Consider the following 25,807-nt stretch of genomic DNA (forward strand, 5'->3'; position numbering starts at 1 on the left):
GGTATTCCGTTAAAGAAAAAAGCTAACATTCATCTAGCACTTTGTTTTAGTTAAAACTGTTATCTGGAGATGTTGCCTTTTTTTTCTTATTATTTGGGTATCCCCCAATCTGGGATAGAGAGTAACAACCAATAGGAAGACCAGGAAAATGTACTTTGTATTTCTGGGTTAAATCAATAATAGGTAGGCTCTGTATACTCTTCAGTGGCAGAGTAAAGTATGAAGGCCAGAGGTAGGTGACCGGAAGATATAACAACTTTTGAACCTTTCATAGGTGTGCAGCATAGGAGTTCTAAGATATGCAACTCTTTCATAGCAGAAAAGCAGGAGGGAGGGAGCTCCACATGTAAATATCAACTCTCCACTCAGCATTAGAAGCGTAAGAAACTCTGTCCTACAGCTCAATTTAGCCAGAGCTTTGCTTTGTGCAAGAAAACCATTTTGGACCCCTGGCTACACAGAAGGGATGGTAAAATGTATTTATGATGTTTTTCTCCTCTTTCTCTCAAAGGCTCACTGGGTTGGCTTGAATAAGTAAGTTTCTTGAATGTGTTGTCCTTTGATTTTCCCCTTCTGTAAAAGGGGATAAGAGAATGATGACAGAAAGCAACATGGGGAAAACAACAACATAGCTGAAAACCAGAGGGGGAAGAACATAAGAAGGAAAGCTGGGAGAACTGGCAGAGAAGAGCAGCCAGGAATAAGAGGTTGGGATTGGAGAACAAAGGAGAAGTGTGAGGACACAGGATGAGGAAACGAAGTAGGGAGGTGAGGAGAGGAAGTGGTGCAGAAAAGAGAAGATTGGTGTACGTTGATGGGGAATGGGCATCATGAGCCACCCTCAACACTCTCTGGGCCATAGACATCCTATGGACTGACCCACTCCTCTTCTAAGAAGTCAGGCCCTGGGATCACCTAACTTAGTATCTATCCAGGGCAGGGATTTTCTCTGTGTCAACAGAAGACCTGCTTGGACAACTACCCAAAGGGACCTGCATGCTGGCTGTGGTTGGATCTAAACCAAAGATGGGTGAGGCCAGATTCAGGAGTCAGGAGGGTGCACCCTTTCTTACTCTCACCCTCCAAAGGAGCTTTGTCCACCTTTTCAAGAGGTCGTCATTGCACCACGCCAAATGACCCAACTGTACTACAATGTGCTTAACATACGTTCACTTTATATTTAAGATGGTATTTCTTGTAAAATGTGTTTATCTTGTTAGAGGTCAAGAGCAGTTAGATGACGTATTTATACAACTTTTGGAATTAAAAAAATCAAAATAGGATTTAGATATACAGTATGTAATTGTTTTCAGCGTCATAGCTAGGATTATGCTAGGGTTATTCTTTATATTTCCTATATCATTTTTTCAATATATACTGTAGCCTATATATTCTTTTAAAAAGCTGTTGTTGAAAAGCTTTGACAGCAGTACATATAATTCATTGGATGTTTGGAATATGAAAACAATATTTGCACTGGCTCTGCCTACTTTTTGGAGATCAGATACTACCTAGAAGTCAAGAATGACCTTGGGGGGAAAAATCCCATGAAAGAAAGATAAAACTTCCACTTTTCTCCTCCTCCTCCTCCTCCTCCTGTTTCATTGAAATATAAAGCTGCTACATCAGGTGTTATTTTTCCTTGTCCACTTTGGACAATAAGGAACACTTCATTTGCTAAGTTCTACTTGCTTTCCCACTGATAAAAATCCAGGAGCCCAGCCAGCAATTTAATATACTCAGGTTTCATATTTATATCTAAAGAGGACCACCCTGAATTTAAAATTAATGCCCCCCACAAGATCTCAAAGGACTCTCCCATGTTAAAAGTTGAGTATTTGACGGAAGGGAAGGGATTGTATTCTTTTCAAGTAAATTCTGTGACAGTCCTACTTGATTGTGTTAGTTACTTTCCAAGCAGCCTTCTATAGTTAAGAGAACTGGGGAGGAAAAAAAAGTCTTCTATACAGCCTCAATTCTTCCCTCCCATCTCTTTGGCCAATGGGAAGCAGGCTCTTTCCAACACTCCCTTGAATTTTCTCTTCTTGGCTTCTGAGGCAGATCTGCATTTCCAGCTGATTCCAGCAATGAGAACAAGCCACCCAACATTTCTGAAGGGCAGGGACTCTTTACATCATACTTAACCCATCCCCAGCCAGCAGCTAACATAACCTCTGCCTGTGTTTTCTGGCTCTACACCAAAAGTAGTATTTTCTGTCTTGCGCTGGCTCAGGATGTGCTATCCAGTTTGTGTGCTTGCTTGAATTCCTTGTATACAAACTCTTCTACTCCAACCAGCTACTGTGCCAATAGTGAACACCACCTCTCCTCCAGCTTCTGCCCTCCATAGCTCACCAGTGGGATGGTGAAAAGTTGGGTTGCGGGGTTTTTACAAGTTCAGTGTTGGAACAGTGCAAGGGTAGACCTGACTTTCTGTTTTGCTTTTAACCAGGCGAAATAGACCTAGCCAAATAACAGGAAAAATGTTGAAAAAACTATAGTCCTTCCTTCCTTCCTTCCCTCCCTCCCTCCCTCCCTCCCTCTCTGGACAAAACATCAAGCCATCACAGCGGCCAAAGCAAAGGAAGGCATTAAATCTGGAAAGAGATTTCTTAAACCAGCTTCATTTCTAGCTGGTTTACACATGGGAGACCTGCAGTGCAGTGACTGACTCAACCTCTACAACCCTTAACAGCTCATTATGAAAAAAGATACATTGCTCACATGTCATATATTTAGTGTGAGAAATACTGGCATGGCCCTTGTGTAGATCTGTGTATTTATCATGGAAAGCTGAGGTAAATTAGATTTTTTCCCCCATCAATGATGGAGGGCAGGGAAGAGGTTCTGGGAAGAAAGACCTTAGCAAGAAAAGTGCACTTTTTAGGAGTTCTTCCCTTGTACCTTTGGAAGTTGAGAGATTGTGTGACATGTCCAGCAGTGACCAGAAATAAAGGCTTGGAGGTATAATGGGAAGGGGAGAGAAAGGGAAGCATCGAAAGCTTTTGACAGACTAACATAAAGCAGTTCTGAGCCAAGGAGAATGTTGCCAGAGGCCCAAGAGTCACCATTTCTAGCACCTTCAAGTGGTCCCCATGTATTTATGTATCCAAATCAGAACTTTTGATTACCATCTTGGATGCTATTTTATATTTTATATTTTATACTTATACATTATGTAATTTAACTTGTTCTTTTATTGTATTTTAATCTTTTTAACTTTATTGTAAACCGCCCAGACTCCCTCTTTTGGGGGACATGGGCGGTGACGAAATTTGATAGATAGATAGATAAATAAATAAATAAATTTGGAGTAACAGCCAACCACCTCCTGTGGTCTTTCTGGAAGATGTGGGGGTGAGATTTGTGGTACCTGCAGTTAAGTTGATGGAAAATCTGAGCATTGTCAGCACTGACAAGATAATCTTTTGAAGACGATCACACAAGGAAGTAATCATATGGGTCCTCCTGATTTCCACAGGCCCTTCTTTCCCCCAACCCTGATCCCAACAACCCCTGCTGTGATCCAGCCCATTCAATCTCCATAACCGTTCTGTTCTCAACCCTCTCCTCATACAGTTTACCTGCAGGAAACCCCATGCCTTCTCCAGGGACCATAAAAACAATGTTTGATTTCCTGACACTTAAAAAAAAAACATCCTTCTGTCCCATTCCCACAAAAATAATCTCAGCCTTAGCCACCTAATGCCCAGATTCTTTGGGTGTCAGACAGTATACAAATTTAATTAATATTGGAAGCTATTGCATCATTTGGAGCATATTTACTGAATCAGAGATGACCCAATGTGTGGATTCAGAGAGTTTGTTAACAAGAGGCATGTCATGGACACTTCACACATTACCTTTGTTTCATTTTCTTCAGCTGTACAGGACGCCTGTAGAAATGGCAAGATATATGTACAAATGTCAAGGAAAACTGTGGCAAGACATCTATTTGCAAAGTTCTGGAACTGTTTAGAGTTTCTATTTATTATTGATTTATTTGTCAAAATTATATAGTATAATTGAGTATACTCAATTCTTGTTGAGTGTGTGCACCATGGTGAGAACAAAGGCACCAGGGCTGTTTAAGGGGCCAGGTGAGAATCATGATGTATTTACTTCTAAAGCTCCATCTCACCAGGCCTGGCTGGTCTCCTTGGATTCCTTCTCCCAGAGCTAGAATTCAAAGAAACTGGAGTTGGTGACTCCCATCTGTGTCTCTCCATGATGCCACAATGTTCCTGGCAATTCGTTGAAGTGATACTTGAAGTGAGGGGGAGTCCAGGGTCTAGAAGCAATGTGGGGATACTGTCCAGTAGAAAAAAGTGGCTTAAGCTAGTTTTTCCTGCTGTGCAGGGACCAGACAAAGGCAGAGTGATGAAGGGAAGATCCACCAAATGGAGCATCGAGAGCCTTGCCGATCCAAACGCTTGCTCTAATCAGACAGAAGTGTGGCATAATGGCCAATCAGATGTTTCCAGGAAGTAACTTTTCATTGCCCCCTGCAACTCATATTCAGGTGTAAATTTTAATTTGATTAACGAAAGGATCAAAGTTTAGTATGGTTGAGCACATGAGTTGCAAACAATGTAGTTTCCAGATTCAGTCCATAAAAATTTCATGGGAAAGAGTTTGATCCTTGGTCATGGGATAAAATGCTACCAGTTAAAGTAGCTTTCCATATCTGATGCCTTCCATGCTCATTAGGGATGATGGGTGTTGTGGGAAACTTATCTGGAAGACATAGATTAGGAAGTGCTAGGGAATATCTCCTTTAAAGTAGCAGGTGGCAGCATGTTTTCTTGGCAGCAATGCAGAAGTGGGTTCTTATTGGCTTTTATAAGATAGTTTTGACTTCCCAGTCTAGCCCACAGCCTAGTGATGTCCCATACACTAATGAGCATGGAAGGCATCAGATATGGAAAGCCTACTTTAACTGGTAGCATTTTATCCCATGACCAAGGATCAAACTCTTTCCCATGAAATTTTTATGGACTGAATCTGGAAACTGGGCTCTGAAGCAAAGCAAGTGAGGCCTGGTTAGTACTTGTATGGGACATCACTAGGCTGTGGGCTAGACTGGGAAGTCAAAACTATCTTATAAAAGACAGTAAGAACCCATTTCTGCATTGCTGCCAAGAAAACATCTTGGACATGTCCATGTAGCCACCAGGAGTCAAGCTGGACTCAAGGGAACTTTTCTCCATGCCTACATCAAGGGTGGTTCTTAGTTGATCCCAACAGATATAAGCAGGTTGAACCTGCTTAATATCTGGATGGGACAAGGTCAGGAAATCCCAGAGCTGTAGAATAGACAGTTGAAAAACATCCTGGAAAAGGCATCAGCAAATCACTTCCTGGCTATTGCCAAGAAAGTACAGTATGCATGGAATCAAGAGCTACCCAAAGATGTTTTTATCTTAAGTTTCTTACTAAAGGGGGGACGCGGTGGCACTGCGGGTTAAACCGCTGAGCTGTCGATCGGAAGGTCGGCGGTTCGAAACCGCGCGGCGGGGTGAGCTCCCGTTGTTAATCCCAGCTCCTGCACACCAAGCAGTTCGAAAACATGCAAATGTGAGTAGATTAATTGGTACCGCTTCAGCGGGAAGGTAACGGCGTTCCGTGAGTCATGCTGGCCACATGACCCGGAAGTGTCCTATGGACAACGCCGGCTCCAAGGCTTAGAAACGGAGATGAGCACCCCCCCCTAGAGTCGGACTCGACTGGACTTTACGTCAAGGGAAACCTTTACCTTTACCCTTCTTACTAAAAGGCAGCCTTCCTCATGCTGTTATCCTACAGACGTGTTAATGATGGTTCCCATAATACCAATCAGCAAAGCCAATCTCCATGATGACTGGGTATTATGGAAGCTGTTGTCTAACATGTTGAAATGATGTCTGGTTGGGGAAAGCTATTTTAAGGCAATATCTGACATTTTGGTCTCTTTTTGTTGGAATATTAAAAATAAATATGCAAAAAAAATCCCAAACCAGAATAATTAGCATAACGTTTCCCTGTTTTCTTTATTTATGGCAGAGTTTTCAGCTTGATGGTATTGTTTAGGGGACCAGAACAAAACCAACAATAACAAACCAATCCTACTTTCCTTGTTTTGCTCAGAGATAAAAGAAATAATGAAAGTGGAGAGCTGTTTTCCTGGGAAAAAATTTAATTAGAGAACAGTAGATCTCTTCCCTTTTACAACTGTCTTCCCATTTTATAAAAGTGCTTTCTAGAAATGAACAGAAACTCCAGATGAAGTGTTTAGAACCTAAATCGCCAACGGCATTTATTCACTGTCTCCCACTTGGTGAGGTGGGGCTGAAACCCAAATTTCTGGGTTTGTGGGGAGATATTTCTTTTTGTTTCTAGAACATGATACCAATTCTCTAGAGGGAAAGATATATAAAGGAAACAACAGCAACATATTTTGCCTATAGGGAGGTCAGAGTCAGAGAGAGAAGCATTGGGAACCTTCAGCTGAATAACAAAGTTCAGAATTCCTCAAATTCAGGGGGATTTTGATGGGCTCAGAAATCAAGATCAAATGAGCAAGACAATGTCATATGGCATCCAGGCATGTCCAGAAAGGGTCACAGGGTTAGTGTTACTCAGATACAGCATGTGCTGAACACTCTTGTATGAAGCACAAAACACCAATTCAAATTGATCAATGCTGTATTCATACATTCCTCTGCATTTTTTACTATCCATTTGATTGGAAAAAAATATTTCCTTCCTTCCTTCCTTCCTTCCTTCCTTCCTTCCTAGATGAAAAAATTGGTGAAATATTCAGGGGAGAAGGATGCAGAATTCTTGCACTCAAACTTACTTAAGAGGTGGCCCAAAAGTGTGAAGGTCATTATCCTGTCCTTCATTGTACAATTCTCTCTCTTGTGATTGCCAGTCTCCTTGGCTTCCCATGCTTCCTTTATTGCCCCTTGGGAACCTGGAGGACAGAGTTCAGCCCAATATTAGTACTGGAATATTAGAAGTCATCCCTTAGAGAATGTCTGTCATACACACTGAGATTCCCCCAAAACTATAGTTGATGATGTCTATCCATTTTATAAAACATCACACTCCATTTAAAGATGCACTATTTTTATTGCTTCAGCTTCTAATCTGATCCACGCTCCTTTTGTGTATGTAAGGTACACCAGTGGCTATAAGCTTAAACAGGAATATCTGTAATAGCCATGTTATCATAAAGAAAAAAACAAAACAAAACATCCCCCCCCCCAATTTATAGAGCTAGTTCTTTATTTTGTCAACTGAAACTTTACAATATTCTTGCAATCTTGAAGTGATTGGGAAGATTTATGCTGTCAAGCCAGGTTTATAAGTTTCTCAGAAGCATTGTGTAAGACACAGTTGGAGATCTGGTCATATCCATACTTACCTTCTATGCTATTGGTTTTACTGCTCAGACACACACAAATGGTTTTGTGCTTCCATACAAGTGTTTGTAAAGGCTGATTGTAGTATCCTATCCAGCCAGCCAATGGGGAAGCACCCAAAATACTGTAGGAGGCAGCCAGCATCCCATTCTTACTCTTCATCTTTCTGGGTTATCTTTTTATGCTGAGGAAAGAAAGAAAATGAAAAGGCCAGCCAGCCACTGTTGGGGAAATAGCAAAACAATTCCTTTCTTTAATGGTGAATGTCTGGGGGTGGAACCAGAGAAGTGGGAAAAACAGGAGTTCCTGCCAATAGAAAGTTATCCTGCCTTGCAAGGGAAATACTGCAAAATTGTCTTCTCAGTGTTTCTTCTTGAGTGGAAACTGTGTTGAATAACTTTCAGAGTTAATCAGCCCAGCCATCATTGACTTCTAAAAGCCCTACAGTGTAGTGAGGACAGACAAGGGCAATACTAACCACCTTCTGATGTAGAAGGTCTCAAGTATAGTTGAGATGGACTTTCAGTCTAGTTCTTGACAAAACAGTCCTTCTGTTTATCTTGGAGGACACAGATAGCCAAACAATGGAGAAATCTAAAATCCTCTTGGTGAAAATCCAGCAGAAGAGAAAGAAGACCATTTTTTTACTTCCTTCTTGAGGGAAAAGAGAAATACTTTACACTATCTCCATGGTTGGTACAAGGTTCTTCCTGTCTTGGACTTTTGTGTGGGAGCTGGGGAAAACATTGAATTCAGTGCAACACTGACTGCTCCCCAGGGACATCTCCTTTGATCTGCCTTTCATATCGGAGCTTCAGACTCAAATTCTTTAGCAATACCAGAAAAAGACTTCTGAGCTGAAATTTTCTCCTGTAAAGCCTGAATTTTCTCTCCAGCTCAGGGAGGGAAATAGCAACAACAACAACAACAACACCCCTATACTCCCCATAGAGACTTATCCCTAAGGACTACAGCATTACAACTGCAATTGTTTTATTATTTATTTATTTATTTTGTTTTCTATCCCACCTTTGTTATTTTTATAAATAACTCAAGGCGGCGAACATACCTAATACTCCTTTCTTCTCCTGTTTTCCCCACAACAACAACTCTGTGAGGTGGGTTGGGCTGAGAGAGTGACTGGCCCAAGGTCACCCAGCCAGCTTTCAGGCCTAAGGCGGGACTAGAACTCCCAGTCTCCTTGTTTCTAGCCTGCTGCCTTAACTACTGGATCAAACTGGCTCTAGATTGGCATACAGTTATCAGAGTGAATCCACAGTTTGTTGTTGTTTATTCATTCAGTCGCTTCCGACTCTTCGTGACTTCGTGGACCAGCCCACGCCAGAGCTTCCTGTCGGTCGTCAACACCCCCAGCTCCCCCAGGGATGCGTCCGTCACCTCTAGAATATCATCCATCGACCTTGCCCTTGGTCGGCCCCTCTTCCTTTTGCCTTCCACTCTCCCTAGCATCAGCATCTTCTCCAGGGTGTCCTGTCTTCTCATTATGTGGCCAAAGTATTTCAGTTTTGCCTTTAATATCATTCCCTCAAGTGAGCAGTCTGGCTTTATTTCCTGGAGGATGGACTGATTTGATCTTCTTGCAGTCCAAGGCACTCTCAGAATTTTCCTCCAACACCACAGTTCAAAAGCATCGATCTTCCTTCTCTCAGCCTTCCTTATGGTCCAGCTCTCACAGTCATATGTTACTACTGGGAACACCATTGCTTTAACTATGCGGACCTTTGTTGTCAGTGTGATGTCTCTGCTCTTAACTATTTTATCAAGATTTGTCATTGCTCTTCTCCCAAGGATTAAGAGTCTTCTGATTTCCTGACTGCAGTCAGCATCTGCAGTAATCTTTGCACCTAGAAATACAAAGTCTTTCACTGCTTCTACATTTTCTCCCTCTATTTGCCAGTTATCAATCAAGCTGGTTGCCATAATCTTGGTTTTTTTGAGGTTTAGCTGCAAGCCAGCTTTTGCACTTTCTTCTTTCACCTTCATCATAAGGCTCCTCAGTTCCTCTTCGCTTTCAGCCATCAAAGTGGTATCATCTGCATATCTGAGATTGTTAATGTTTCTTCCAGTGATTTTAACTCCAGCCTTGGATTTCTCAAGCCCAGCATGTCGCATGATGTGTTCTGCATACAATTTGAATAGGTAGGGTGAGAGTATACAGCCCTGCCGTACTCATTTCCCAATCTTAAACCAGTCCATTGTTCCATGGTCTGTTCTTACTGTTGCTACTTGGTAGATCCCCTGAAATCAGTTGGATAATTCCTTTAATTTCATGAAGTTCTTAAGCCAGTTTGGTCTAGAGCTTAGCTGGTTTGATCTAGTGGTTGAGATCTTAGCCGGTTTGGTCTAGTGGTTAAGGCATCAGCTGAAAAACCGGGAGACCATGAGTTCTAGTCCTGCCTTAGGCACAAAGCCAACTGGGTGACTTTGGGCCAGTTGCTTTGTCTCAGCCCTAGGAAGAAAGCAATTGCAAACTACTTCTGAAAACATTGCCAAAAAAACTGCAGGGTCTTGTCCAGGCAGTCTCTGAGAATTGGACATGATTGAATGGATTAAAAAAAAAAAGCAGAGTGAATCCACAGTAGATCCCCTGAAATCAATTGGATAGTTCCTTTAATTTCATTAAATCTATTCTTAAGCATAGATCCAACTTACTATATCTATAACGATTATCCTCTACATGATACAGCTTTAAGAGATCATCTTTCTTTCCAATAACTGTTGAGTTTGTCCATGCAAATCTCCAGTCTTGTTCAACAATATATCACTGTAAAATTCAGTCTTGCAATAGGGAAACAGTAAAACCTGAAACCAGCATTGCACCTTGAGTCCAATGGACAACGGTAGTTCACTCTCTTAGGTAGTTCACCTAGCCAGTTTGGTCTAATGGTGAAGGCACCAGGCTAGCAGTCAGGAGATGGTGAATTCTAGTCCTGCCTGAGGCATGAAAGTCAGCTGGGTGACTTTGGGCCAGTCACCCTGTCTCAGCCCAACTCACCTCACAGGGTTGCTGTCGTGGGGAAAATAGGAGGAGGAAGGAGTGTTAGCTATGTTCCCCCCTTGAGTTATTTATAAAAATAATAAAGGCAGGATAAAAAAAATCTTCAAAAAAAGATCATATTTACATATTTATCACAAGGCACCCCCCCCAAGAACCTGCACAGTTAGAAACAGATCCCTATTTAGATTACCAGATCCCAAGGGCGAAATAGACCAGGGCTATTTCTATTATTATCAACTTTTGAACTTCCCAAGGATATCTGGCTATCCCCTGATGGGGGCTGAATGTTGAACTAGATGGACTTTGGAATGAGTGAGCAAAACAATACTACTTTCTTTTTCTCTCTCCCTTCCTCTCTCCCTCCCTCCCTCCCTCTCTTTCTCAATCTTTCTCCCTCAAGTCAGTGGGCAGCCAGCCAGTATAAGTTTGGCTCAGTTTTTTAAATTGTGATGTTTGGAAGAAGTATGTTCTGACTAGCCATTTCATAATTGCAGAAATCCCCATGTTCACAAAAGGGACTCCAGGAAAAACTCAAGATTTCCCCCCCAGTTGACTTGGCTTTTGATGATCTGGTTAAGTAACTCTCAAAGCAATGATTTAACGTTTATCCCATTAAAGTCATGGGGAGGGAATTCCAGCCAAACATTTAGACCTCCTTGCATCTGCACTTGAAGAAGAGAGACTACTGTAACTCAAGCTTGTGTAGCTGATTGGTTGCACTCTGTAAAATAGGAGAACTTAAGCTGCAGAAAGCCCACCAACAGAGGATCACAAATTATTCATAAGCAGCCATTTTATGTGCACCAGTTACAATTGGAGCAGTGCAACAAGTATCCATTTCATCAAGAAAGTATGCAAGTCCTACAAACTGTGCGGTCAGCTAATGACACAAATATATTTCTAAGAGAAATAGCAATGGCCTTGATGGTCTACTGTCTACTGTCTAGGCAAAGCACTATTTTCACTCTTCAGGAAGCCACACTGGCTGGGGAATTCTGGGAGTTGAAGTCCAAGCATCTTAAAGTTGCTGAGGTTGAGAAACACTGGCCTAAGTTAAGTGAATGGCAGAAGCAGATAATAAAAAAAGTATACATTTGGCTTGTCCTCTCAGGGAATTACCACTTTGACATAGAAGGAAGCTCTGCAGCTTCAGTGACTCTTCAGTGACTGTAGCTTCAGAGACATAAACTCCTAGTAAAGTTACCCTTTCTCATACGGTCACAGGGGGAGGGGGCTGCTGGAGCTCTGTAGGTGTGAGGAAAGCCAATCCACCCAGGTGAAGGGGCTCAATCCACAAGAAGGCAATGACAAGCCACTTCCTTATTGTAACCAAGAAAACTTGTATAGATGCAGCTGTATTATTCATTTTTATTTATTTATTTATTTATTTATCGTATTTTTCCACAGCCCATCTCAAAAATGACTCTGGGCAGTTTACAAACAAATTAAAACAGTAAGAATTAAATATCAATTAAAAAGATACATTATAAAACTACAAATATAATAAAAACTATATAAAAATAAAATAATATAAAATATAAAACATAAAACATAAAATCAAATTTAGTTAAATCTGGGTGCCTGATGATGAGGCTTTCCTCCCTAGGATGGACGACACTCTTCTGGTACCTGGGGAAGAATACTGAACTTTAATGAGTAGATCTGGTGATGGTGTGTCCAAACAAAGCTGCAAGAAAGTTTGGTCTCTGATGGTGGCAGTATTGAAAAAGGAGTTCTTCATTTTATACAGACACACACAACTAAAATATGCAATGTGAAGAGCATGAACCAAGGAAAATTTGAAATTGCCAAAGCAGAAATTAAATTGGATGGGTTAGAAACAAATGAACTTGGGTGGACCATGGGCCACTTTAGATCAGATGATTATGATTCAGCTCACAAGATCCCATGAAGTGTACAAAAGGACATCACTAAATGATACAACAGGATTGAATCTACTATTATTAATAGACATCCCATGAATTTCAATGTTATATATATGTATACATCTACTGCAGATGCAGTGGTGAAGAATTCTATGGCAAACAGAATTGATTTAGAAATGCAACATCTAGAAAGGGTGGAGTATTACTATATGTTGATTGGAATGAAACTTTGGAGAAAGGGAGGAACCTGGAATTGCAGGAAGATTTGATTTGGTTAAATGCAATAATGCAAGTGACAGATAATAGAGTTTTGCAAAGCGGAACTTTGTTCATTGCCAATACTTGCTTCAAACTATCATTATATCCTGGGAAAGACAGAGGATGAAAGCCCTGGGCATCAAGAATAAAGGATGACTGGATGCAAATTTTCAACGAAGCAAAAGCAAAGATACCTCAATCAATAATGTCAAGAAATAGAGGAAAATTATGTCTCTCATTTTCCTTTTCTTGTTAACAAAAATTTACTGCTAAGGTAAGACTGCCCAAGAATAATCACAGAACAGATTTAATAAAGACAAATAAAATTGTAACAAGCAATAGACCAGCCAGCAAATAGAAAAGCAGCAACTGCAGTTGAAATTCCCATACAACTGTTTAAGTTGCTAAAGAAGAGGCAATTAAAGGCTAACCATTCTACATCAACAACTGGAAATAGCTGTGTATAAATATGAAACAAGATTATATTGCCTAGGAACTAGAAATGACTGATAAAGATCCCTATACCAAAGATTGGAGAAGCAAGAGAATACTGTACTATGTGCAAATTATCAAATTATCTTATACAATGCTTCCCTTCTGCAAACAAAGTTTTGCTTCAGAACTTTCATAGAAGAATAGATGAACAAGCAACATTTATTAAGGGCAGAAAAATGAGATCAGAAAGCTAATTTAAGACAGAAAGTAGAGAAGGATAATTCAAGAAGAACTACCTTTGTTTCCTTGACTATTGTGTAGATCATGCCAGAATGTGGAATTCATTACAATTAATGGTTTTGCCACAATACCTGATTATTCTTCTGGGGAATATTTACAATAAACAAGAAATTACTGTAAAAATTGGGTTTGGAGAAATAGAGAAGTTCAAAATAGAAAAGGGGATGAAACAAGGATGCATATTGTTAGCTGAAATAAGAATTGGAGATCAAATTACTAATCATTTGAGATAAGCAGATACTGTGCCATTACTTAGATGAAAGTAAATATGACTTAGAAGAGCTCATTTTGAAAGTAAAAATGGATAGTGAAAAATCGGTGTTAATGTTAAATATTAAAACGATAATGTTGACCAGTATATTTACTGAACTTACAGTTCACAATAAAGAAGTTAAGATAGTAGATCATTTTGTTTTCTTAGGCTCAAGAATAGATAGATGAACCATGTGCTGGGAAAATAAAGGGGAGGATTAATGACGATTTTAGACAAGATTATGAAGGTTAAAGATACTCCTGTGACAGCAAGGATCAGAATAGTTAAAGCAGTGATTTTCCTGGTGGTACTGTATAGCTGTGAAAGCTTGACACTGAGAAAGAATGAAACAAAGATAGACACTTTTGAATTATGGATCTGGAGGTAGTTACTAAGAGTACCATAGACTAAATACTGATTTTCCCCTCGAGATGATGATACAGAAGCAGAAACTTACAAACATTGGTCATCATTGTGATATGAGTGGATTGTGAAAACAATAAACTAGAAATATCCTAGGGCTACAGTGTTTGGGAACTACCGTGTAGTATTTAAAGTTGGATACAGAATTCAAGCTTCATTCAACAAGAGACCAAGGTGTGATGGTGAAGACTGACTCTCTAGACTGTATGGAGGGAATGTTCTCAAAGGACTGAGCCATAGTTGGAGGATGGTATAGCAGAGATTGGTGACATCAGGTCCAGGTTGGATAGAAAGGTCAATTTGGGTAGGGAATTTTATGAGGGTGAATGTGGGACAAGTTAGAGTAGCTACCAATCAAGTAGCCAGGCCATCACATGGTGGTGAGATAGACTACAGGGAGCAGATGTAAAGATGCTGCGGAGACCCCAGGCCTGGCAGAAGCCAAAGAGGCTGCTGAAGAAGAAAGACTGGGGGAAAGACAGTAACAGGAAAATGATATAATGGGAGGCTTTGGGACAGCCATTGCAGAGGAAGGGGGACAGGCAATTTGCTGCCAGTCCCCACTTCTCGTCCTAATGCCTCATTCTGTGGTCCTAGATGCTGAATTGATCAGACTGCTCAGCTAAGGGTTGGCCTTCCAGGAATCCTGAGTGGTAACCAAGTACCCTGCTCTGCAGATAAGTCCTTGTATTTGAAGCTGGGTATTAGGAACAAGCTCACAGTGCTTCTGGTATTCAGGGTGGGCTGCCTGGCAGCATTTCTTCATGAGCTGCCCAACCTGCTGCCAGTTGATTCCTGTACACATAAGGTGTCTGGGAATTTCCATCTCCATGCATTAAGTGCTCCCAAGACCAGTCAGTGGGTCAGGATTTCATGGCCAGCATGATAGCTAGGTAATCAAGAGCCCAACTCATATATGTGGACCAATCTTTACCCTAGAGCAGTTGGCTTACAAGCTGAATGTGGAAGATCTTTCAGGGAGTCCTTTGTCAGGGACAGATCACATTCTGATAGTCCTGAAGCTCGCCAGCACTACTTATAGTCTTTATGTAAGTATGGAGAACTGATCTTTTGGGTGTCCAGCAGGTGTTTGTGGATTTTCCCAGTAATCTGGCTGGCAGTTCTGCTGTATTCTGTGGAACAGAGAATCAGCGAGGGTTCTGAATTGCCCCTAAGTGGCCTCTCTCTGTGTGCCATCCAGGGGCACTCCAGGGTTTAAGGAGAAGCTTTAGGAAATGAAGTTGTGGAAATTCTAGGGTGTCAATAGTGGAAATAAAGAGTAAATGCAACTGAACATGGGTACAAGTGCAAATTCAGGCATAAAGTATGGCAAGAAGAGTGGCAAAGTGTGGCAAAGCAATGATACCTCTTCACCGTTATTGCTTCTATGGAGGATTGTCCAGCAGCAGATAATGACAGATGAAAAGATTTCTGCCTTGTGGTCACTCTGATGTATTTGAAAAGCATGCTGAGAGCAGAATTTATTTTATAGACATAGTATTTTGAGATGTCTCTGGGGCAACATCTTGCAATGTTATCTAGGATTCCTTGGGTCCGAGGAAGTAGATTCCAGAGTCTTCTGTAGTACGATCTCAACCATGCTGCCTCTCTTGGCTGTCTTGAACTCCCTGCTTTGAGGGAGTAGGTTGAGAATTGGCCATACCCGTGTATAGTAACTCAGTTTGATTCACTTATTGTATTTCCCATTTACATTAAACTAGTAGGCAACATCAACTCTCAGGTCAGGATGAGGTATCATCAATCTGTAGATGATACCCAGTTATACAATTCTCCCTAGACCAAGCAGAAGATGCTCTGGGCATCTTAAATGATGTATTAAAATCCTAGTAAGACGGGGCGGCTGTTAATCCAGAAACCACCAGGGTCCAGGATAGTTCCAACTGTACCTATCGATAGGGTTGCACCAAGGGGGCTTTCTTGGACTTATTCCTCCTAGTAGAATAGCAAGTGGTGCCCATGATCAGAAAAGCCTTTGCTCAGTTTTGGGTTTTCCATCAGATGCAGTCATTTCTGGAACAAAATGTTCTGTCAACAGTCACTAATGAATTCAACTCATGTTTGAATTATTGTAATGTGCTCTACTTGGACTGCCTTTGAAGGTTGTTCAGAAACGAGAACTGGTCTAAAATGTAGTGGCCTGCTTGCTACCAGGCCAGACCTGGTTTAGCAGAGTTATACCTATTCTGGGGAAGCTGCATGTCTCTTAATAGGTTTCTGGGTAAAATTCAAAGTCCTGGTTATCACATCTCACATTATTTTCCTGTAGGACCTAGTCTTCTGACATGACCAACTTCTCCAAGTCTTCCTTGTACATTCTAGCGGGGCCTGTTTCCAATTCCCTCACCAAGGGAGTTGGGGGTGCATCAAAGGTCTTTTCAGTGGCTGTTCTATGTTTTAGAATTTTCTTCCTCCTGAAGTCAGGATGGCTCCTTCCCTGCTTTCAATGGAAGATCATCTTTGTTTGGGTCTTTGGAGGAGGATTGGTGGTGATAGCCAATATAAGCTATTTTTGGTAGCTGTTTTATTATGACAGTACATGGATGTATTATGTATCTTTGTAATTTTATGTTATGTGTTTCAGAGGCTCTGATTGGGGTAGTGCACAAATGGGAGAATAGGGAAGTCAATGGATAAGGTAGATGGACAGGATTAATTCACTGGAAGAGCTGGGACATTGGTGAGAGCAGTTGGGTGTTGTGGGCATTTGTCTATACTGCTGCCAAGGGTCAGGTCCAACTCAATGGCATTTAGGTAATGTTTGGCCTAAGATGGGCAGCTTATGTCCTGAGTTCTGGGGAAAATGTAAAACAAAAACAAAAACAAAAACAGAGAGAGAGAGAGAGAGAGAGAGAGAGAGAGAATAGGGCTAAGGATTCAGGGGGAGGAGGATTGTGGTATTGATTTATTTTATTTTATTTGTCCCCACCCATCTCCTCCCATTGGGGGACTCTGGGTGGTTTTTGAAAGAAAAGTCTAAAGTGGATGCACACAGTACTCAAAATTCGGTGATAAATCTTGACTGGTAAGATTACAAGTTCAATCATAACCAAGTCCAAATAGGGTTGGCAAAGATTCCTGTCTGAACCCTAGAGAGGTGCTGCTAATCAAGAAGCACAGAACATAGGCCAACAGTATGCTTTGCTACAAATCTGCCTCCTACGATTTACATTATACCTTAAGTGCAATTGTATCTCACTTAGAAAAAAATTGGGCAATCTTTCTTGATCAAACAGCACATTCCTTCACAGACATATATTGGCTCCTAGCATCCCAATCAAAGTCATTCAATCTGTTAGTTGCAAATAACTCATAGGGTGTTACACCTGCCAATTGCTGAATTATGGCAAATGATCAAACAGAAGTACAGCCAAGTGATTAGAAAGAACACAAAACCAAATTATAAATTACCCATTTTATTGAATATCAATAAATTGCATATAATTATATATAAAAAAGTTTTTTTAATCAGTATAAAATTGTGGCACAAAAATATATAAATACCAGTGTACCTTTGAAATGTAAACATACCCTTTTGTTTTTCTTCCTTTTTGTTGTTTATGATGTGGAAACAATGTACAAAAGAAATGCATTCGGGAGGCACCTGTCAATAACCATAAGTAGCTCTTTTGGCACACACCTGTCAATGGGGCAGCCTTCCCTACCCAGGCGGCTATTGAATCGCCTGACAAGTGCCTGCTATTAGTCACAGTTCTTTTGAAAAAGCAGTTGTTAAAAGAAGTCATATTAACAGGTGCTTGAGTGCATAGCTGCTCTTGTAAACAGGAGCCTTGCTTTGAATGGCTACCCAGTTCCTTCTGCAGACATAGTTCGTCTTTGAAGCACTGTGAATTATCCCTCTGCTGACCCTGAACTAATGCAACACTGTATTCCCGTATAGCTGCACTAAGGCGGGTGCATACTCAGTATGAGGAGCAAAGGAGAGTTGGGAGTTTGAGGTGGTGGCAGGGGAAGCGTTAATACTTAGCTTTTTGCCCTTTGTTTAGCGGCATATCAATTCAGGGTCGTGAGTTACTGTGAATCTATTATTCTGGTCATCTTCCTTAAGGGTAAAAATGAAAGGCTGTGATCTTTCAGGCAAGCTAGGCACAAGACTCAGAATATCCTCACATTTGTAAAACAAATAAGGAACATCAGTGACTGCTATTAATTTAGATGGCTGTGAAGCTGATTGGGAAAAATGCTCAGGGGACAGGACTCAATGGCTGTTAGATATGAAAGCCCTCAAGGAGTTTCCACTTAGTGGCAGTATACTTCGAGTACCAGATGCAGGGGGTGGGAGACAGAGGTAATCAACACCTCTATAATCTGCTTGCAAGTTCCAGAAGGAAGTATCTGACCTCTTTTGAGAAGCAGCTTAACAAGAAGTTTTTAGCCAGATTTCAGTTTGGAGTAGCTATTGCCATACTGGTGCCCTGCAGAAGTGTTGGGCTATAAGTTCCACGTTCCATGACAAAAATTCCTTTTCTAAAAAGTCGGGGGGTATTCGTTCCACACAACTGGAGGGCACCAGATTTTAGAAGCTCATTTTAAAACATCACCTCACATTGTTTTGTCAACCCATCATTTCTGATGAAGCAGTAATCTTTCATGGGCTTGAGTCAAGAAGCATTTGGCCACTGCTGGGGCCAGGGGATGGAATAAAATGGCAAATCGGGTTTTAAAAATTCTCTTGAAGACAAAGAGTGAAGTATTGTGTATGATGCTTTAAGGCCTGAAGCAGCTGGAAACAACCAGAGTTCAGTATATGCTGTTTGTGGCAGCTCAGCAGAACTATTTTCCTACGGACACTAGTTACAATACATGGATTTGCATGGAGGAGTCCATGGTATTCAGCTGGAGCATTTAGCGGGTCCCAACACAGCCTGTTTCTTCATGTTTGTGGAGAAGTGACATGCGAGAGAAAGTCCGGGAGCAAGTTTTACACTGATACTTCTTAACATCTGAGTGGGTCTGCAGATGAGCCCGGAGGTTTGAGCGGTCAGCAAAGGCCCGGCTGCAGTGCGTGCAGGAAAATGGCTTTTCCCCTAGAAAGGTAAAAGAACAAAAAAGGATCAGCAGCCAAGTTAAGAAACTGGAAACTTGACAAAACGTGTGACAGAAGTAAAAAACCACCTCCTGACCCTTTACATCGTATTCCCAGTCTTTTACTACTACAGGTCACTTATACATAACTTAGGCATGCTTACGGAAATCCTAGGATTCATCCCAGGTTTAAGCAAATTTCTACTAACACAATTCATGGCCTGGAAATAAAATTCTGCCCAAATCACCATGCATGGCTTCATGTTCAGACATTAGCCCAAGTTCAGATCAGCAGATGCTGGATTCTGAAATAAAGTGATAAAAAGCAAGGCTATTTAGTCTCCCTATTTCAAAGGAAAAGAGTAAGTTCCCAACTTGGAGGCTGGACTGTGCTTACCTAGGGTGTCCTCAAAAAGCAAAGGAAAGTTTAATCTAGTCAGTTCTGGGGTGGGAGACCACTAGGTAATCCCTGGACTAGACTGTAGGTTAACACCCCCCACCCCCCAATTCTTGTCAAAATAACATGTCCATGTTGTCAGCAAAAGTCCATCTGGACTCAGGAATATTCTATTTTTAATTCTAATGAAGCTTGGTGTAGGGAACTGTAGACCAAATCTAAGAACCTATGCACATTTATCTGGAGAGTAATATTCCTTGGACCCCAGAGGGGCTTACTTTAAGGATACATTCATTGCACCAGTCTGCTATGATAGTTTAATAAAAGCAAGCAGCTAGTCAAAGCTCATAGCATGGTGCAAAATGCCCTCTTCTGCCAACTTACTGCAGCAAAGGCTGAAGCATTAATTGTACCCCCATTCCAAGTATATCCTTTCCAGAGTTCTCCTCCTCCTCTCCTTCCTTCTTCCCTTCCCCTCCTTCAAGCCTCAACCACTAAAACAGGGCTGAATTCCTGAAAGGGAAAATTCTTCTGGAGCTAACCAAGAGGCCTGCTCAATCTGGGGAGCACAATTAAGACTTTCTGGCTTCCTTCAGGCAGTCATCTTTAGGACTTTTAAAAGGGTGTGAAATCAGCACTAAGTAACAATTAAAGGATCCTGCCCCCTCCACACACACACACACACACACCCAACACAAAAGCTGCTTGGAGGGAGAAGCATTGTAAACGTGATACTCCTTGGATTAAACCCTCAAAAAGCTGCAGCTGTGGAATCTGGTGTTCAGCCTGGGGCGTTACAGTAACAGGTGCAGGAAGGGAAGAGCAAGCCCAGCTACATAAGAGCACCTGCCAAGACAGCTCCCTGCTTCCAACAGCCCTTCCCCACCACATCCACGGTTCCATTAGGCGAACAATGCTGGAAGGAAGCATCTCCCAACACCAGCTTTTGTGCCCAGAAGCCAGCTTATCCTGCCTGAGCCAGGGAAGGCGTCAGATATCAGAGGGAGCTTTCAGGCGCCTTCCAGGCAGGAGAGCAAGGCAGGAGCCTGCTTCCCTCTCCCTGCAAATATGTGGCCAATATTTAGCACCTTTTATATATTGGAGGTTAGACAAGAAAGAAGGGAGGATAGGAAAGACTTTGCAGAGTGTTGAAATGCAAATGCAGTCGAGGAAAATAGAGAGGCCACCAGTCTGAGGTTATGCATGCTGGCTGCGCTGCACTGGACTGCAATGCTCACAGCAAGCCCTTTCAGTCCAACCCCCCTTCCCCCCTCTTGTACTTTGTGTGCTTGGAATGACTCAAGGCTGATTCACATGATGGAGTGCCTGCTGAGCTGACTTGCCTAGGTCTGTGTCCAAACTTAAGTTTGTAGGCCTGGTGATGTGGCTGTGGAATCACTTCCCCAGGACCACCACTAATCCAGATTTTCTGCCAGTAATGAAACAATGGAAAGAGGGTGGGAGCAGTAACCAGGTAGCTGCTTCAGGATGGCAGTATTCACAGGAATACTGACTGAATTAACCCAATTTCCTACCTTTACAGAACATCTAGAGCCATCACCTAACCACCTGGCCTGCATTCACACAACATGCTAGACTAAAATGTGGTTGGCTAGTTTTTGGATCAATGTGTTGTGCAAACACTAAGGGGGTGGCCTCTGGTTAAAAAGATGGGATATAAAACAAGTGATAAAGGTACAAAGAGAAATGGAATACCATTGACTTCTAAACATAAATCTAGATTTGCCTACGAAGGTGTCCTGGGTTTGCAGGACACTTTTATCCATGGTTAAGTGGACTTACCACACATTACACTATAAATGGATTCGGTTTTATATAACACTGCTATAATGGGGCTGGCTTGTTTGGGGCTCACTGTGTTATGCAAACAAAACCTATGTGTACAAAGGGGAGTCCAAAATCAAGTAAATCACAGGTTGGTGAGAATTAGCCCAAACAGGGTGAGTTTTGGGCAAATCTGTTTTTCAAAAGTCTTAATTAAGACAGCAATTTTTTTTTTTCAGAGAAACACCCTGTGAAGACCTTTATCTCCTCTGATAAGCTACAGGCAGTGTTGACGTGAATCAGGTTACAAGCAAAGGTAGGGAGGACCGGGGCTAGAGAAAAGATAAGGAAGGAAGATAACAAGGACCAGAGACACAAACAGAAGAGTCAGCTTTACCAGTGTGCGTTCTGATGTGGCCCTGCAGGAGCCATGGCCTGGAGAAAGCTTTGCCACAGATCTTACACACACAAGGCAAGGTATGGCTTCGGATGTGCATCTTGAGAGCCCCCAAGCTCACGTATTCCTTTTCACAATATTTGCAGCTGAAAGATTTCCTGGTCTGGGAGTCACAATGCAACTGTCTATGCTTGGAAAGGCCTGCAAAAGTCGAGTAAGACTTGCTGCACTGACTGCAGTGGAATTTCTCGGCTTCTGTGGCAGACGAGGCCGGGCTGGGCGGGCCAGAGCTCGCCTTGCCATCCTCCTCTTCGCTCGACAGGGAGGTGAGGTCCAGAGGTTTCGAGTCAGGGCTGGGTGGAGAAGCTGCACTTTTCTTGTACTCCGATTCAGAGGTGAAGAAATTAGAGAACAGCCCTGTGTCCCAGACCAGAGGAGGGTAGTAAGAACCAGCACTCAAGAGCTCTGGTTGTGGGATGACAGACAGGGGGTACTTGTCATACAAAAATGGAGAGACAATCACTGCAAAGAGACCAAAGGTAATCAGTTAGAAAGAAATCTGCAGAACTGGACGCAGCCCTACCCCCTCTGTTGCTTCTGGCATGCTCAAGGAGCACTTGGATAGCAAATTCTCTGGGCATATGCAAAGGGCCAGAAATTTTCGTTTACTAACAAAAATTTTATTAACAAAACTGGGACTTTTCTAAGCATACACAAAGTGCCACAATTTCTTTTCAGTTGGGATTCGGCACAGGGGGAGGTTGAAGGAGCAAAACCTACAGCATCAGCACCTCTTGGAAGGGCTGAAACTCCCATAGCTTCAGGCCAGTTTAAACAGTCTTGGCAAGGGCTGATGGGGCTTGGAGTTTCACATTTCCAAGTCAAAAGCAGCGGGCTGGCTGGCATTCCCTTGCGGAGCTATTCGGAAGGAAGCCCCCCCCCCCCCAGTTCAAAGGGATTTTCTCCCACTTTGCTGTCTGTGAGCGCTTGTTCACAGAGTCACCGAGCCGAGCCCGACTGGATGGCACCAACTAACCTAAAACCAAGATTACTTCTTCCATAACAGCTAGTTAGTATCCGCCGCCCCTCCGCAAGGCGACGATCCACATGTTTCTCTCCCAAGTTATTAGCGGGAAACTTTCAGCCCCTAAGCCGCTGCGCAGACTCCCGGCGCCCACCCACCTACTCAGGCACGTCCTCAGGCTCGGCCCCCGCTTCGGGTGCCCAGAACTCGCCGGGCCGTTTGAGCTGACCGGCCTGGCTCCTCCCCACCTCAGCACCTCCAGAGCCCCCGTACCAGCGCCATGCCTCCCTCTTCATCCCCGGGCGCCGCGCCTACCCGTTTGGCTTTCCAATTCGCTGTAATTGGGCTTCTTGCTGGCCGAGAAGTGTTTCTTGACGAGGAAGGAGCGCGGCATCTTTCTGGCGACGCGGCTCCGATCCGAGCTGTTGCGGAGAGTGAACTGCAGTCACGACGCTCCCCGCTTCTTTCCCAAATAAACCCTAATCCTCCTCCTCCGCCGCCCGCCAGGCCGCTCCGATGTAAGCACCCCGAGCAGCACGGCCACGAGCTAATATGGGCCGAGCGGCAGGGGGCGAGGCCGACCCGCCCCCCCGTGTCATTTGGCAGCCAATCGACAAAGGCGGGGAGGGGTCCAGCTGCGTGCCTCTTCCAGCAGGTGCTCCGCAAACAAAACCCGCTGGCGAAGTTGCGGGCTCGTTTGAGCGGCCGGACCGCTCCACAAAGCTTCGGGGAAGTAGGGGAAAGCCGTGCACAAAGGTCTGATCCGGCCCACGTAACCCTTGCTCGGGAGCGGGAATGAGAACCTGCCTGTGGGTCGGCTCGGCTCAGGAAAGCGGGGGGACCCTTGCCTTGAAGAGTAGATCTCTCCGCCTCGGCTGGACGAAAATCCCCGGGGAGAGGCGCGGGGGAGGAGGGGATCGGGATCAGGGTTGACTGTTCCATGCCACCCCCATCCCCGCCTGAGCGCTTTAAGTCTACCAAACGTGTCTTAACCATTCCTGGTCTGAGCGACCGTGTTCCCGTGTCCATTACGCGGTCGAGTTTTCTTTTGGAAGGAAGCCCACTCAGTTCAACAAGGCTCCCTAATTTAACACGTGGAGCGCTTGCCGCTTTTCTTAACCCGGCGCTTTCAACTCTGTCGGACTGTAACTCCCATAATCCTCTGCCTTTGGCTGGGCTGCCCTTCCATCCGACTTAAAACGTTTGCAGTGTTATCCAAACCGAACCTTCCGGGAATCAAGCCTCAAGCCAAACTCGGCTCAGTCTCCTGGGGCATCATATCATGACCGTCCTCCTTATTTAGGGAGCTTGGGCATGGGCGAAAGGAGCAAAGATGCGGCAGCTCTCGGGGCCAGGAAGGTCGCCGCGACCTTTCCTGACCCGTTTTCTGGTGATGGAAGGAGTGGATCCTGATCCTCTACTTCAGGCAAAGGAAAGAGGCTTTTGAAATGCTGGGTCAGCATTTCCAGAGAAGAAGGAGAACCGCGGAGCGAAATCGCCGACTCGTATTCCGTGCAGGGGAAATGACGACTACGCGCCACCCTGATTTCTTTGAAAAAAGGCGATCCCGCAAGCACGTGCCGTTGTTGTCCGAAACAGGAACCGACCGCCGACCATCTTCCTGCAAGGAAATCCGCAGAGCGTTTCCCCTCTCGGATGTCGTCGTGGGCCCGGCCCGGCCCATAACGGTCTTCAGCGCCAGCCCTCGCGAGCTTTTCTCTCCTGTTGGGGTCGAGCACACGTGGAGTTGGCTGCCAGTTCCCGCGGCGGCAGGAGGGGCGAACCCGCGCGAGGTCGCCGCCTGCTTGGCGCTTCGCTCTGTCCGCAATCCGCAGATGCTTTTGGCTGAGCTGGGAAGTGACTGAAAGGCCCATTTCAGTCGATTCATGCTCAAAAGAAAGTGGTGGTGGTGGGATCGGGGTTCTCACGACTAACTATTCAACTGGTCGTGCAGACACATTCCAGGGTAGTGTGTAAACCCAGCCACAGTAACTAAACTGCCTCCCTTGTATTTTTGGCCATCAAACGTTCTTCTGCAGCTAGGTGCACGCCTGATGTATTAGACTTCCGCACCCATAGTTCCCAACCAGCGTGGCACAAAATCTTGGGAAGTCTGACGTATCTGGGAGCACCGGACTGGGAAAACCTGAACAAAATGCTTCCCCTTCTCCAGAAAAGGGCAGGCAAATAATGACCAGTGAGGCTTTTCAGCTTTATCATCAACTGTTGGTATATAGAAATTAAATAAAGTATGCATATAGAAATGATTTAATGGGTTACGATGCATGAATGAGGCACCAGAACACTGAGAAAAGGAAGACTTGCTGTTAGAATATCTTAATTTGGCTCTCCACAAGGTCGTGAGCGCCCTCTCCAGGGTTCCCTTCAACACAGCCCCCACATCACTGGCAGAACAGAAGCTGTTCAGCAAAATGGAACGTGTTTCTATATTAAGCCCATCTGAATTCAGTGGGCTGCACCGGGTCCCTAACATAGGATCACAGCCTCAACTGTTTGCTTTGGACTTCTAGTGAAATCCACTTTAATATTCCCAATGTTGGCTGGATTTTGCCCTGGATTTTTCACCTGGTAAAAGCTGATTGTTAATAAAAAGCACCTATCCCTTCCCTAAGGTAGTATGCAGAAGATTTCAGAATTAAAACTTTCTGCCAATATGCGCTTCCTGTTCAGAGTATTCAAGTCAATATCATGGATACACTGATTTGGCTTCTTGATGACTAAATGGCCCTTTCCACCTCTAACATTCCATGATCATCCAAGTACTAACATAATTTCCCCATCCCCTTTTGTTCCATGGTATCAGTGAAGATAGTTATTACAGTGACAGTAGGGGTGGGGGGAACTGGAGGTCAGTTTGGCAGGTTGTACCAGGTTTATGTTAAATAGCCCACGTTGCAAGCAAAATTCAGTTTGTACCCTGTGACTTCAAACAAGCCAAGAGGTGCAATGAAAGGCAAAGATCTCAAATTATGCCACTGATAAACAACTCAAATAACCTGCTCAGACAAATGAAATACAGTTTCATCAGTAGCCAGGTACAGGAAAGTACTTATTGTATAAGATCTCAGAGGGAGAAAAAGGGCTAGACAAGTTATCTGAGATTGAGATTACCTAGAAAGGTGTAAGTGGTTTATGCAAA

At 43.3% G+C, this 25,807-nt stretch overlaps 1 protein-coding gene across 2 annotated transcripts; it reads right to left on the bottom strand.

Annotated features, from left to right (window-relative positions):
* Positions 1-17,955: 17,955 nt before the first annotated feature.
* SNAI1 (snail family transcriptional repressor 1) lies at positions 17,956-23,380 on the bottom strand. 2 transcript variants are annotated; one of them, XM_063297062.1, is made up of 3 exons: positions 22,963-23,380; positions 21,624-22,088; positions 17,956-19,046 (listed from the first exon to the last, which is right to left on the bottom strand). In XM_063297062.1, the coding sequence occupies exons 1-3, from the start codon at positions 23,039-23,041 to the stop codon at positions 18,865-18,867; spliced, it is 726 nt and encodes a 241-aa protein (XP_063153132.1). In that variant the 5' UTR covers positions 23,042-23,380; the 3' UTR covers positions 17,956-18,864. The 2 variants fall into 2 exon arrangements, with proteins under 2 accessions (XP_063153132.1, XP_063153131.1); XM_063297061.1 differs by having other exon boundaries at positions 21,624-22,145; positions 22,963-23,377.
* Positions 23,381-25,807: the final 2,427 nt, after the last annotated feature.

Source organism: Candoia aspera, chromosome 3, assembly GCF_035149785.1.
Source record: "Candoia aspera isolate rCanAsp1 chromosome 3, rCanAsp1.hap2, whole genome shotgun sequence".
Lineage (NCBI taxonomy): Eukaryota > Metazoa > Chordata > Lepidosauria > Squamata > Boidae > Candoia > Candoia aspera.

Coding starts and splice junctions, on each gene's coding strand:
- SNAI1 (XM_063297061.1), bottom strand. CDS start 23,041: ATGCCGCGCTCCTTCCTCGTCAAGAAACACTTCTCGGCCAGCAAGAAG. Junction 22,146..22,962: donor CGAATTGGAAAGCCAAACGG/GTAGGCGCGGCG, acceptor GTCTCTTTGCAG/TGATTGTCTCTCCATTTTTG. Junction 19,047..21,623: donor CCACATCAGAACGCACACTG/GTAAAGCTGACT, acceptor TTACCTTTCTAG/GGGAAAAGCCATTTTCCTGC.